Here is a 14858-nt window from a genome sequence, read left to right as displayed (position 1 = left end):
TCAGAGCATCGTGTTAACTTTGTGCCGGTGTTTACCTCTTGTACGACTATAAAGTGCTTACATAAAGGGTATTTCAGAGTGAAATTCAATATAATGTTATCAAAATAATAACTTCCTTTCAATTTAAACGCAAAAATTTCATCTAATAAGTTGGAGGATTGCTTTCCTTCTGACTACCGTACAAGCCTGGGGATGCCCAACGGTTAAACATTCAAAACAGTAAACACTGGAACCAGGAAGCGTACACTGGCAAGCCGAATGCCGGTTTAACATTCTGATTGTACTTATAGTCAAGCGGTGCCTCTGCTATCTGCAATGACCGATTCACTAAGTTTCCAGACAAGGCTGTGGTAAGTGTTTTTTTAAATATCAAACAGACATAGAAGTACAACTTGCAAGCGATGTATCTCCCGAGCGAGCGACTCCCCGTGAACCTTGCGAAGCCCTGGCCATTTTCGACAGTGTATTGATGTATCGCCAAATAAAATAAACTATCGTAATAACAGTGATTAGATTATTTCATTCTTCTCTTCTTCCAGATATTTTCTATGGTATGTTGAATTGTTTAATCTTGGCGGTTTCATTATTTTGCTCATTAGTTTGAAAATGGAGGGTGAAAGCATGGAGGTAGTAGTAAGCTACCATGGCTTTAGTATGTACTGATAAAGTTCAATATGTCAATCGAATTACGTGTACTGGATATGGACAACGAGTGCACATCACAACGGATATTTTACTTTGTACACTGTTCTTTTAAACCCATGTTTAGTATTCATATAAACAATTTCAAAAAAGAAAAAACTGGAGTATGCAATTGACCTGAGATAAAATATAAACTTATTAATGGAATGGCGATGAATACAATCTTATTTCAAACTGCGCAATATTTGATATTTTTGTATTGAATTAAAATTTTCTTCTTTCTCCATAGGTTGATAAACAACTACCATGTTGTACCGGGTGAAGAAACAACTCTGAAGGATATCACACAGCACATAGAATGGGCAACCCAACATTCTAACCTTCAAAGTGTCAGACAAGAGAACAGAGTTGGCAGTTTCATACGAGAAATATGGGCTGATCAAATAAGTATCAAAAGGCGTTTCATTCCTCACACTAAACAACGGACAAGAATATACACCAACCTTAGTAAGATCAACAAGGACAGTTCATCACCAGATATGCATTATATGACATGGAATCGACTAAAATATTACAGTCCATCTGGTTGGAGTGTAGCATCAATAAATGAGGACTGTGTGGCTTGGATCAAAATGTCAACAAACGAAGATACTGTGAATTCTTGTAGAATTCTGACAGAAGTCCACATCCGTAGGAACGGAGATAACTTATCTGTAGTTGTGAAGTATGGTAGTCATTCGATTAATTTGGATGACATTGGCTTTCAAGCATCAGAATTTTTCTCAGCTGAAGGTATTACTTCTCAAAATATAAATGCTCTGCTAACAATGGTTTGTAACACTGCCCTGTGTCCTGGGATTGAGTGGCATGAGCACTCAGGTATGAAATTTATCAAAACAGAAGTGTGGAAGACATCAGAGAAGGAAATACTACGGTTACGAAGCAGTGACTGCGAGTTGTTCTGCAAAAACTTTTCAACGTACTGCACAAAATGCCATTACTTAAAGAGGCGACTTCATGCAAAGCGTGCATTGCATGATATTGACTCGAACAACACCAAAAGGAATATGGAATCAATGGATAGGGAAGAGCTAATGGACAAAATCAAAGAAGAAAAGAGATTAAGGAGAAATGCAGAAGCAAGAGAAAAGTACCTGAGGAAGAAACTACATGATGAGATGATAGAATTTGGTACTGAAGATCATGAAGATTTCAAAAAGATGCTCCAGTTAATTGATGAAAAGCGGCTAGGGAGTGACATGAAGATCTTGTTGCAACAGCAGAAACAATGTTTGAAACAAAAGAGTGTGAATGCATATCGGTGGCATCCCCGGTGAGTTGTGATACATGTGCCTTTGATTTACAGCTTGAGTACCTGTATGCCAGACATTTCTCTCGCTATAATAAATTGCTGTTCTCTTCTGACCTACCACTAGTGGGGGCACAAACTGAAGCTCTTGACAAAAGAAAAGTTTTCACCGTCTTAGTTTTTTGAAAATTGAAAAATTTATTTTTCCCCAGAAAGTTAACACAGAGATGGCCGCCATTTTGAATTTCAAATATCGAGAAATTGCAAGTAATTTGTCTCTCTAACACCAAAGTTTGCACGGTGACCCCTGATTTTTATTCTTGCTTTGGTAAGAGAATGGTTGAACATTTCATGGAGGAAAGTTTGAGCACAAGTGTAAGTCTTTCACTTTTGAGGTGCATATTACCTTAAGAGGAATATTTGTGGTATTCTATTGGGATTGAACAGCCAGCCAACAAGACATTCTAGTTTCTGGCAAGCAGTAAAACTTGTTTATTTGTTTATGCAAGGTCATTGTGAAGAAATACAAAATGCAGTTCCAAAATGTTTAATGCAAATTAAGAAAATGCAGAGGTCTTAATCCATGAACTCTTCATCCCTCTCTTCTCCAGAGAACCCAAAGCAAAGCAAATATACATGCATACATAAATGAAAAATTTTGAATGTCAAAGAAATTACACAAATCAATGAATCTCTCCTTTATATTGCAGAATCATTCGTTTATGTTTGAGTATATACTCCAGGAGCCCCCATGCTTATGACGAACTTGCCAAAGTATTAATTTTGCCGAGTAAGAGAACCCTTGTCTACAAGAAAAATAAAAACCCACAGGAACCAGGTAAGCTAATCATTATTAAACACTTATGTGCATTGACTTTTTGCATGAGATATGGCATCCCTCCCTTCCTTTACATTTGCAATTATCAAAATGCCAAAATAACATCACAAATTTTAATAAGAGTTTTGTCATAAAAAAATATTATAGAGAAGTGTCCGAGGCGACAAGATACATTGTACATCTTGGCATTCATAGGTATAGTTGAAAAAATATGTCGTAGTGAATGGTATAATCTTATAATCAAATTAATTTGCAGGTTGGACTTTTGCATCTATGCAAGACCTGAAAAGAGCAGCTGATGATAAAGGGCTGAAGGATGTTGATAGATATGGAGGCCTGTGTTTCGACGAAATGGCAATTCAGGTGAAAAACATATGGATATTGTACAAAGAAATGTGTCAAAATCATTGCATTTATGGATTGATTTCCTGCCACAATAGATCTAACGAAGGTGGGACTCCAAGGTTACCTGAAAAATACCTCAACGATACCCCATATATTGTAACCAATTCCTTTAATTGATATAAGTTCCTGTGTTTTAGAATTTATTTTCCAGATTGATCAATTGATACCGGAGATATTTAGGAGTCCATCTCAATAGAAACAAAGCTGCTGACCATTATGAAGACACTGTTTTTACTAATTTTTCTTAAAATAACATGTCTTTTTTCTAGGCCATTATGGATACTTTCAACCAAAAATACTTAATATGATTTTTTCCTTTTCAGTCTGACTTGCAACTTATTAAGAGTCAAGGAAAGTCTAAATTAGTCGGTGTAGTGTCACTGGGCGATGCTGCAGAGGATTTGGATCACCTGATGAAAGGTAACAAACACTGACACACTTACAAAAGCACAAACTCGTATACACTGTACATTGCTTCCTTCACAGTCTGCGAACCATGTTGGTCTACACACAAATATTTGTGGTGTCCCATGTGGTAATCTTCAGTACAGATGGTGAGACAATTACATGTATATGTGCTTCTTTCATCAGATGAAATAGGTTTTGATCTCTTAAATGCTTTGTCATAATTCTTTCTTATAGGTCACAATCAGTAGAGCTAGTATATTGTTACAAATCTGCAACACTAGACTGTATGAAGTGCTGTCTGGTGCTGACATCGAAGCCAATATGATGCAACACCAATACAAAACAATGACTGTGATGATACTAGCAAAACTAGCTGCTTGCTGTACCTGTTAATGTATTCAGGCATTCAAAATAATGTAGAAATGTCCTGGTATTTTCGTTGTAGGTGAAATCAATGTACAGACTGCTACGCACGTACTTCAGTTTGTGTTTATTGGAGATGGTGGATTTAGATATCCTGTCGCCCATTTTCCAACGAAAGAATGCTCCCCAGCAATTCTATACAGAGTCTTCTGGGATGGTGTGCAAATGCTTCTGAAAGCTGGTTTCCAGTGAGTATTGCAGATTACAAAGTTAAAAAGTGGTGATAGTTTGCCAGAAAAGTCAACAAAATACTGTATTCAATTTTATTTTGATTAAGAGTTCATAGAGAGACTGAAATAGACAAACAGCAGTAACTTTTGAGTTCTAAATATCAAATATGGTTTCCTGTTATTTTCCACACAGCAAGTTGAAAGACCTTGTGTGCGACCTGTTAACACAGGTTATATATAAAAGATGCATATTAGTAAACAAAGTTTTCTTTGTATGAGAGAATCTGGATTTTCAGAGCTGACTTACATTTTGATTGGCAATACTAGCAGTACTCAAGATTTGTTTTGTTGATAGGCAAAACACTTAGTCCCCAACATTGTTGAATTGAATTGCATATTATCAAATTCTTCTTTGTATAGAAAAGAATATATGAAACTATTTTGAAAAAGTTGCAGGTTTGTTGTGCCATTGGCCATTGATATCACATATATGTAGATATCCACGACTCTACAAATCAACGCCAAATTTTCTGAAATACACGGATTTAGTAAATCATATCTGACCCGAGGAATTTTTTTTTCAGTGTGTACTGGTCTTGCTGTGATGGGGGTGAGAGTAATCGTGGCTTCATCAACCTCCATTTCAAAGAAACAACACCAAGGGATAGTAATTTCACAACAAGAAATCCTCTAACTGGAGGCAAAATGATATTTATTATGGATCCAAAGGTAAGTATTTTTTCTGTACATAATATGAAAATATGGTTGTATTTTGTGCACTTTCAGAAAATTTTGGAATTTATATGAACTACACATTCTGATTCATATCTACCTCTGCATGATCATAAAAGTAGTACTTTTCTTGTGAACATAATCTGTGTACATGAAATGACATGGATAATTGCTTACGGAAAAAATGGTGACCACACTCACGCTGCTACACACAAGTGTCTATGATTCATCTCCAATGTCCATGATTTTTTCCGTTGTTAACAAGAAACTCTAGTTTATGACACTGAAATATGATTATATTACACAGAAGTGATTATCGCAAAAAAAACACAATGTCACAGCTACTGTACAGCAACAATATTTTTCACAAAATCTTTCAATGACAAATGTATAGTCAACCACTGAAGTACATGTTCATGCCAGTAAACCAAGAAATCTTCACCAAGAGAAATTTTCACATTTGAGGTTCTAGCAATACCCTGCAACAAGATGAGTAGCTGGCCAACCTTATATGTTGTGCACAGCTGAGGACTCTGTATTGGCAACAATTATACCCACAAAAACGGTGATTGCGATCTTTTAGAGTACAATAGAGACAGGTTTAAAAATTGAAATAAAGTATAGCACAGCCAAAGCATTCAATACAACAATGTTATTCTATCGTTGCCATGCACTAATCTTTATAAATGTTCAATGTCACAATCTAGCCATTAATTTTGATCAAAGGATTTTGTAGGTCAGATGATAGTTTCAACAAGATGATGCCTTAAGATCTGACATTTGGCATTTGTTTCATTTCAGTCGTTTATCTTAAATATGCAGACAAAAAACAGACTTCCTGTGTGAGCTTCATGTGCATCAGCAAGCCAGGTGTTTAGTTATCGGCTTTCACAATCGATAGTATATTTACTTCTCTGAGAGTTTTTATGAATGTCTTTTCCACACATGGTTGAATCTCGAAAGGATGCTGCTAAACTATTAACTAAGCTTATCCTTGTGGCACTGATCAATCAGCAGATAATGTCCTGAGCTCCTCCCCTTCGATCCATTTTAACAGTTGTTGTTTTGTCCTTTGTTACTGCAGCATAACATTAAAAAAATCAGGAACAACCTTGAAAAAAGCAGAAGAACAGGGAAATCTGTATTAAAGTACAACGGCCATGAGATAGTATGGAACCACTGGTACAATACTTACACAGAGGATCAAAGGGCAAACTCCATTGTGGTGCATGAACGGCTAACAGAGGAACATTTTGACCTAAATGCAAAGTCGAAAATGAGGAACCACCTGGCAGAAGACGTGCTGGATAGAAAAATGCTGTTCGCTATGCAGGTGATGCATACATTAATTCCCCTATTTTACCAAAAATGTCAATGAACCTTGGAGAAGTGTATCACAAACATGGTTATATATTCAATGAATGTCTTAGACATAAGCAGTGAGAAATTGAGTAGAACTAATTTCAATGTCAAGAGCATTAGACATTTGTTGTCTTTATTACTAGAGTTCAAGTATTACATTAGCAGCTCTATAAACAAACATAAATGGTATAAACGGTCTAAAAGAGGAAATAGAGTTTACAGTTGAGCAGGGGGAGAAAAATTTAATGAATATGGTTTATTGTGAGTGATTTATTTGTAATATCAAACATCACGAGTCCATGTACTGTACTGTACTGTGCTGTACTGAAAACAAGAGCAGTACTGACAGCTGAAGTCAAATCTACTGAGCATAATAGTTATCATTTCTGTTACACTAACTCAAATCTTTTCTCTGATTATACAGGCCTACAAAAGATCTCTAATTGAACGAAGAGGAGAGGATGTCTCTTATCTGAACGGGTCAATACAGCTACTGTCACACACCAGCAAACTTGTATCTTTCGTAAATGATATAAAAAATCCAGTGAGAGACACTGCAGACACAAGGCTAAAAGACTCACGCAATTTTTTGACTTACCTTGACACATGGCATAAATCAGAACAGCCTACACACTTCATTTCCAGCAAGCTTTATTTTGATTTACAATCACACATTATTGGCTTTGAACAACTGTGTAAGTATAAACTTGATCTCTTCCCAGGTTCAACAATAATGCCTGGCATTGTGAACCAAGACGTTGTCGAAAATATATTTTGTCAAGCTAGATCACACCATGGTCAAAACAACAACCCTACCTATGACAAGTACTGTAAATCTCAAAACACTATAATCTTTGGACAAAACTCTATCAGTAGAAAGGGTAATGCTAGCGTAACCTTTTAATTTATGAATTGCTGACACAGATTCCCTTCAATTTTCACAAGGACTGTATTACACATTCATGTTGGATATTATGTAAACATGACTACTGGAAATTTTTTTTTCATCTGCATACAGGTACTTTTCATGAGTTACTTGAGAGGTTGATTTGCAAGTCAATTCATTACACTCTAAGCTGTACAATCATTGTCAATTATGGTGAATTATATTGTATCAGGCTGAGCAATTTTAAAGCAAAGTAACTATTTTAAGTCTGTTAGATGTTTTGGTCATAGTTTCATTTTATGGATAGGTCTAAGTCATTATTCTTTGTATTACACTTCGTATGAAGCGTGTGGTAAACTCGAGTTTTACTGTACATTATACATGTACCACAGACACACGCTCTACTGTCGATCTGTGACTTGAATTTGGTGATATATTCATAAGAATTTGAAATTTGAAATAAAATGACTTTTTTTGATTAATTGATTAGGGGTCTGGTTTATTTTTTGCTTTCTAAGTTCAAATTCAAACAAGGTATGTATGATTTTTGGTGCGCCACTTACATTGTATTCACACAGAGAACGTACACAAAAGATATAAATGGAAATGCTACAGCCAAAGCGTCTGATATCTTAAATATTTGTGATTGCAATACTGTTTTTATTTGTAGTCTAATGGTAGATTTAGATTATGGAAAATGCGAGAAGCCTTAGTCAAGTACTGTTGCAAAAACAACTTAATCCAGTAGCTTTCCCCTGCCATGATGTCATTTAGCAGTAATTTTGAAAGCCATGGCAGCAATCCCTGTACTTTACAATTTAGTTTGGTGTAAAATGAAGGACAGACATTTAATTTGTCTTTATCTTCTATTTTCAAAAGGGATGCTGAAATTATTTGAAAGTACAAAAGTTTTTACTTTTATACTGAGATCTTATTTTTTGGAAAAAGTAAATGAATAGATGACTCAATTGCACAGAGAGAATTAAAAAGATGTTTTATTATAAGTACTTACCATACTAGGATCTCTGTAGTCTCATTACTATCCGGCCAGAGGTCTCGCTGTCCTTGTCCATTGGCTGCACATTGAATCTATCAAACACCCACGCATTAGGGATACAGTGAACTTCATCAATCTTCTCTTTCAAGAGCCGTGATAACTCTTGCTTGACGATCTTGCTCGGCACAATAATGTCATACGCCTCAGCTAATTGCATCAGTTCTTCCTTTTTGTATATGGGTGTTGCGAAGATATCAGCATGATGCGAAATCATAGTATGGAGCTGGTGGTGTGATTTGATCCTGCCTGGTGTTCTGTCCTGTATGATTTCATCAAGGGGAATCTTGGCTTCAGCTTTTCTTTTTTTTCCTGTCCTTATTGCGATTTTTTTCCTGTGTGCCTCTGTCTTCTTTATTTGCCACTCTCTTCTGAAGTCCTTCAAAAACTGCCCAGCACCCATACGCACGTATCGTGTGATAAGTCTTGCAAACACTTGCTGGATGGTTTCTTCACTGAAGGTGTTATCCTGACTTGCAATATATGTAGTTTCAAACTGATTATACAGGTCACTGTTCTGGAGTAGTTGTTCTTGCACATTTTGCACCAGAAACTCTGCCTGTTGCTTGAAGTTGTGAATGTTCATGAGTTTAATTCGCTGTTGCTCCAGGTTAAGAAAAAATAAATATGTATTGTCAGTAACATGTATTAAACCGTGTTTGGCGTATTGACGGCAATCAATAACCTTTAGGGTTTCTGGGTAGTTACTGTCTCTATGAATTACACTTTCGGGTACGGTGAGGTAATCCAGAGCTTGCTTACACTGGTATTCAACTCTAGTGTTGTCGCGTACTTTTCTGTCTGCAGATGATACACAGGTCCGTATATACTTCCTACTTTTCTCTAACTCCTTCTTCACTGTCCATCCTGCAACATATCTTATCTTCCCTTTTCCATCACTTCCCATACTATCAACGTTGAGGATCTCTGGTGCTTCCTGTGGTGTTGTGCTTGTGATTCTTGTAGCAAGATGATGCATTTGTAAATCATGTATTTTTATCATCATGTTTGTGAGAAGTGTGTAGTGTGCAGTGACCATTTCTGATTCAGAAATTTTGAACAGCAAGGCAGCTTCCTTCCTCAGACTCTCTTCATTCAGCAATCTGTGCACATTGCCTGCCATATTTGTAAATTCAGTCCTCTTCATTCTCAGCTTGTCACTTGTTTCAATGTTTTTCTTGGTTTCAACATACACTTTTAACCACTGAATTCTTATGAACAATGAGAGTGATTCCTGATTTGCTTCCAGATGTAGTTCATCAATAAGTGAATTGATTTCCCAGGAGAGTGTGTTCATTTCTTCAGCATATGGTGAGTTATCTTTAAGACTGTTTAAAAAGTCTGATGTACTGAAATCACATGGTAAGTCTTCTAATTCTTTTCCTCTTCTTTCCATGTTTGCAAAGACATCTCGAAGATCTACCACTGTAGTTTGCTCATCTTCATCCTCCCCTCCATACAGGTCTCGTACTAATGTATCCTCGTCACGATCATCAACTTCATTTGTTTCTCCCATTATTACTCTGACAATGTCAGACTGATCTTCTTTGCAACATGAGAACTGTATGGGAATATCTTCATCTGTGGTGAGATTGCTGTAAAACAAAGTCACAGTTTCATTTACTGGCAGCATTCTCTCTGGTGAGAAACTAGTTAGCTGTACATTATCTGGTGATTTTGCTCTTGACAAAGCAACATATAACTGGCCGCTCACAAACTCACTGCCAGCATGAATAATCACAGCAGGTAGTGTCTGTCCCTGGGATTTGTGTGAAGTCACCGCCCAGCAGAGCTTGAGGGGATATTGCTGGCGTCTTCCTATTTCAAGTCCATCCTCATTTTTGATGGTCCAAATTCTGTGTGGTACACTGCATTCCATTCCCCTGCTTTGAAATGATACAAGTGGATTCCCATTTTCATCAGTCCCTTCAAAGGTGCCAATGCTGCCATTGTGCAAGTCCTTTGATAAGTTATATAGCAGCATCACGGGTGCACCCTGTTTAAGTTGCAAGATCTTGGGAGCAACACAAGCTTTTTCTACTTCATGTCTGTTGCCATCATCCACTGCCTTAAACACGTGACACTGACCTGGCATTTTGTCCAGTTCACACATGTTATGGTAGTTAACATCAATGTTTGTGAAGTAAATGTGCACTGCTTGTGAAGATGTTTGGTTTGGTAAAGGTCTCCTTAATGATTTCAAGAACTGTTCAGTTGTTTGATCACATTGTCCAATTCTTATGCTGTTCAAAGCTTGAAGAAGCTGACCTTGCCCCTGCTGTCTAAACACAGTCTTCAGTAGTACTGAGTGCTTAAATGTGGATGACCACAGCTCCGATTGAAATGCATATTGGCCTGGATCATTGTAGTCTGGAACAGGAGGGAGTTGATAAAAATCACCAACACCAACGACTTGTATTCCTCCAAATGGCAGACTATTTCCTCTACAAGACTGTGCAATAATACATATGATATCAAAAATTCTAGAGCTTAACATTGATATTTCATCAACAATGATGACCTTGACATCTTGCAATCTTTTTGCAACCACCTCCTTTGTATTGGTGACTAATGCATGTATCGCCTTGTCTGCTAGGCCAAGACCAAAGTAGCTGTGAACGGTTTCAGCTCTTGCATGGAGATCTTCATATACACTACAGGCAGCACCAGAAGGGCATACTATTTGAATACTATTCCTTCCATGAGCAGCTGACAAATGCTCATAAATCTTCTTAACAACATGGCTTTTCCCACTACCAGCTGGCCCACTTATCAGAAGATTATGTCCTGCACATACCAAGTCAAGGGCTTTTCGCTGTTCTTGGGACAAGCTATTTGACAGGAGGAAATACACAAACAGAAGAACATGATAGTCAGTTATATATGCACATATTTTGGGGGAGGGGGAGGATTTTAACAATCCTATACATTTTCCCCTTGTATAGCTTTTAGAGTAATTACAGCGATTTTCAGAAATGAATGGCAGGAACTGAACTCCATCATTTATATCAAATAAAACTTCATACAACAGCAAGTCCTGGTGAACAATTTAAGTTAAAAATAATAAATATGCAACTAACTGGTCATCAAGTATGCATGGTTGAGAATAATCATTGCAAACTACATTTCATGACACAATTCAATACATAAAACAAAATTGAGCAAGTTTGTTTGAAATTTGTGAGTACACAGTTGCATTCTTCTACAGTTTCAAAAAAGCCATATATGTTACTTTAGACTGTTAGACTGATTTCCTGTTATTCTGAAGTTTTTTTTGAGGACAATACCTTCATAAATTTCTATAAAAACAGGAATAGGCTTCTGCTCACACACATTTAAGGACCAGTTAAGTTTGAAATTACTAACCATGAAATCTTAGGCTGAAATACAGCTGAACATTGTTTAAAATTATTTATCAACAAATGTGAACACTTGAAATGGGTATGACAGGCAATTAAACAAATGAATAGAATATACTGAACATCAAGGACTTTCTAAGATTGTCACATATGCTTAACAAACAAATTATTTTTATATAAATATAGGCCTCTGCCTGAATGAAACTTCAAAGTGGGGATGGATGTCTGCTATAATGTTATGATTACCTATTACTCTGACATTCGACCCCAGACCACAAATGACATCATCTACAATTTTTTGCAATTTTTGTTGTCTGTACTGTTTGTCATCCAGTTAACACAAGAGGACTAGAAAAATCAAGTTTTCTGTTAATAATTACAGTGAAAATGAAGTTTACTTGTTGAATCAAATTCTCACACTGAAAGACTTCACATGTTTAGCTTATGCAACAATCTGAGATCATCCTTGAAAATTTAATTGAATATGAACAACGTAACTGCGTAGTTCACATAACCAGGTGTACCATAGCTTTTCAGCCAAACGAAAACCTTACGGGGCCAAAGGTAACTGCCGAAAGATTGTAGAGGAAAATATGATGAATACTGTAAGTAAAATCAGTTTTAAAATACATGTACTAACTTGTTTTGGTCTTAAATTTTGAGTACAGGCTGTGAGAAGAGTGTCAAAGTAGAGCTAGAAAATGCAAGATTTTCAAGTATCATAGTCATACATGTCACCAAACATAGCATTACATTTTTGGTAACCCTAGTCTTTTGCAAGCCATGTACTGGCATTTACCGTGCACATAATTTAGCAAATTTAACTGAACTTGTGTCATCTCCATAGCATGATTGTAACTCACTCATTGATGTCACTCATTGACATTCTGATCATGACTGAAAATGCACAGTACAGATCTTGAAGTGAAAAAAATCGAATTTGTTCAGTGTATCATCACTGTCAATGTAATGTTTCTCAGCAATTACTTTATTGTAATTAATATACAAGAATATGTATCAGACATTATGCTGGAGGTAAATCTTTGTAGTGAGAAAAAATGTTGTGGGGAACAAGAATACACGATAGAAATAAAATCGGAGGAAAATTCATGTTTTGGATTGCTGTAAATACTGAGAAATATAAATGAACAAATGAAGCCCTAGGCACCCTTTATTTGAAAAGCAAGTTATCAGAACTACACTTTTTTGGTAAAAAGTCATGCAGCATGCTTGAATATTTGTGATAGGCCAATATAACTATTTTACAACATAAATACAATTATATCAGGAAGTCTTATTGACACTTTTGAAAGCAATCAATTTGAAAATGCTTCAAAATACATACATTGACCTATCATCAGGTAACAAAAACACTGAAAATGTAACTGCATGCAATTTTGAATAACAGTTTGTAACACTTAAATAATGGACTGGAGAGAATAGTGATAGGCTGAGAATATAATCTGCATGTAACCATGGCTTGTCCTTCTGTTTCAAGTCAAGATTAATCTGTGTAGTTCAGCAAGGCATTTTGACCAGTAACTGACTATCTACAGCACTGACACTGGTATAAGAATGTAAACTTACATGCAGAATTTCTCATTTCACAATTCCCTCCCCATCCCCACAAAAACATATTTCACTATACCTCATTTTCAAGATACCTGTTTTACACAAACACTAAGGTAAAAAAAAAACTAGAGTAAAGATAAAATAATATATGCACACATACATACATACATACATACATACATACATACATACATACATACATACATACATACATGCATACATACGTACGTACATACATACCTTCATACATACATATATACATACACACATACATACACACATACATACATACATACATACACACACACACATACATACATACGTACATACATACATACATACATACATACATACATACATACATACATACACACACATACACACATACATGCATGCTTGCATACATACATACATACATACATACATACATACATACATACACACACATACACACATACATGCATGCTTGCATAATTACATACATACATACACACACATACACACATACATGCATGCTTGCATACATACATACATGCATACATACATACACACACATACATACATACATATTAATAACTGAAGGCTTCCTAGCACCCCTACTGTGCTGCCAACTGTGATTCCACGCTTGACATAAAACTCACCACGACTTCTCTTTGTCCGACCGTTAATGAAATAAGACGACTATTAGAGTATTATACAGCATAGTTCGACTTTCATCAAACAACTAATCATTGAAGATTCGGAATCAATATAATCCATGATGCGTGGTACCCACACGAAACTTGTCATGGGCCCGTTCTCGCCAACCGACCCAGTGATGTTATCTTGTACATGATATGTACGCGGAATACATGAAAGCACATTTACAGCGAGCGCGAGTGGAAACTGGACACCTAATTAGCAAAGTACCCAGCTATATTGCGAGGCATATTGCTATATCCCTATGTAATTCGCCAGTGACTTTGTTAACTTGTCAGCGATATCGTTTTATGTTACAGTCAGGTGCAGATACTTTGTGCATGTTGCAATACAGCTTATCTGGGTTTGAGTAATTCAGTATAGGGGTGGCTGCTTGTTGCTTCATGGGATACAAAACGAGTAAAGATAATAATGATATTCAGGTGAATATCAGAAACTTCACTACAAAATAAAGATATTTTTAAGCTACACTTGTGGTCTCATTTAGTGCTCTCTGAATTTCAATAAAATCCCCTTTTGTTTGCGTCTACTTCTTCTGTGAATGAGTGGTTTCTTCCAAATAGAGTGGCTGGCAACATGAGCGACGTGAATGGCAGCAAAACTTTTCTGTCCAGGCTCACATCTGGCCACATTCGTGGTATCCACGCAAACAACAATAAAGGAGTTTATGCTTGAGTCCAGGAGACGTGATCATTTCAGCATATTTTTGTAACTTTTGAATTGTATAGAGACAGTACAACCGGCGATTGTGGAGGTAAAAAGAGATGCTGCGATGCGAAGCACCATGAGTTTTGTAGAGGTTTATAATAACACAATATCCAGAATAACTGAATACGTGCCTTCCGGTCTCTCTTGTGGAGGATCCGTGTCATGAATAAGTATAGCGTACTCGCACCTGAATTTTGCATTTTCTTACAGGTTTTAATAGCAAACCACAGTAAAAAGGGTCCATAAAATTACATTCGGTTATAGAGACAATTTACCCAGCTATCCCAGTGA

General features: G+C 36.4%; 3 protein-coding genes across 4 annotated transcripts in view; 2 read left to right on the top strand and 1 right to left on the bottom strand.

Annotated features, from left to right (window-relative positions):
- Window positions 1-14858, top strand: part of LOC139133990 (probable thiopurine S-methyltransferase) — a 32912-nt gene that overhangs the window by 1712 nt on the left and 16342 nt on the right. The window lies entirely within an intron of this gene.
- Window positions 218-7660, top strand: LOC139133988 (uncharacterized). Its single transcript, XM_070700817.1, has 9 exons — window positions 218-350; window positions 932-1975; window positions 2662-2789; window positions 3046-3152; window positions 3518-3614; window positions 4048-4213; window positions 4780-4924; window positions 6012-6260; window positions 6714-7660. Exons 1-9 carry the CDS (start codon window positions 316-318, stop codon window positions 7191-7193), a joined length of 2451 nt encoding a protein of 816 aa, XP_070556918.1. The 5' UTR covers window positions 218-315; the 3' UTR covers window positions 7194-7660.
- LOC139133987 (uncharacterized) lies at window positions 4892-11277 on the bottom strand. The gene is made up of 2 exons (XM_070700816.1): window positions 8188-11277; window positions 4892-6038 (listed from the first exon to the last, which is right to left on the bottom strand). The coding sequence occupies exon 1, from the start codon at window positions 10724-10726 to the stop codon at window positions 8192-8194; it is 2535 nt and encodes an 844-aa protein (XP_070556917.1). The 5' UTR covers window positions 10727-11277; the 3' UTR covers window positions 4892-6038; window positions 8188-8191.

This window comes from Ptychodera flava, chromosome 5, assembly GCF_041260155.1.
Source record: "Ptychodera flava strain L36383 chromosome 5, AS_Pfla_20210202, whole genome shotgun sequence".
Taxonomy (NCBI): domain Eukaryota; kingdom Metazoa; phylum Hemichordata; class Enteropneusta; family Ptychoderidae; genus Ptychodera; species Ptychodera flava.
Note: the sequence above shows the minus strand (reverse complement) of the source record. Positions and strands in the feature narration are given on the sequence as shown.

Bases quoted from the DNA above. Each gene is read 5' to 3' on its own strand.
- LOC139133988 (XM_070700817.1), top strand. From the start codon at position 316: ATGACCGATTCACTAAGTTTCCAGACAAGGCTGTG. The intron at 351-931 runs GTAAGTGTTTTT...CTTTCTCCATAG, and splicing joins AGTTTCCAGACAAGGCTGTG to GTTGATAAACAACTACCATG. The intron at 4,214-4,779 runs GTGAGTATTGCA...TTTTTTTTTCAG, and splicing joins CTTCTGAAAGCTGGTTTCCA to TGTGTACTGGTCTTGCTGTG.
- LOC139133987 (XM_070700816.1), bottom strand. From the start codon at position 10,726: ATGTTAAGCTCTAGAATTTTTGATATCATATGTATTATTGCACAGTCT.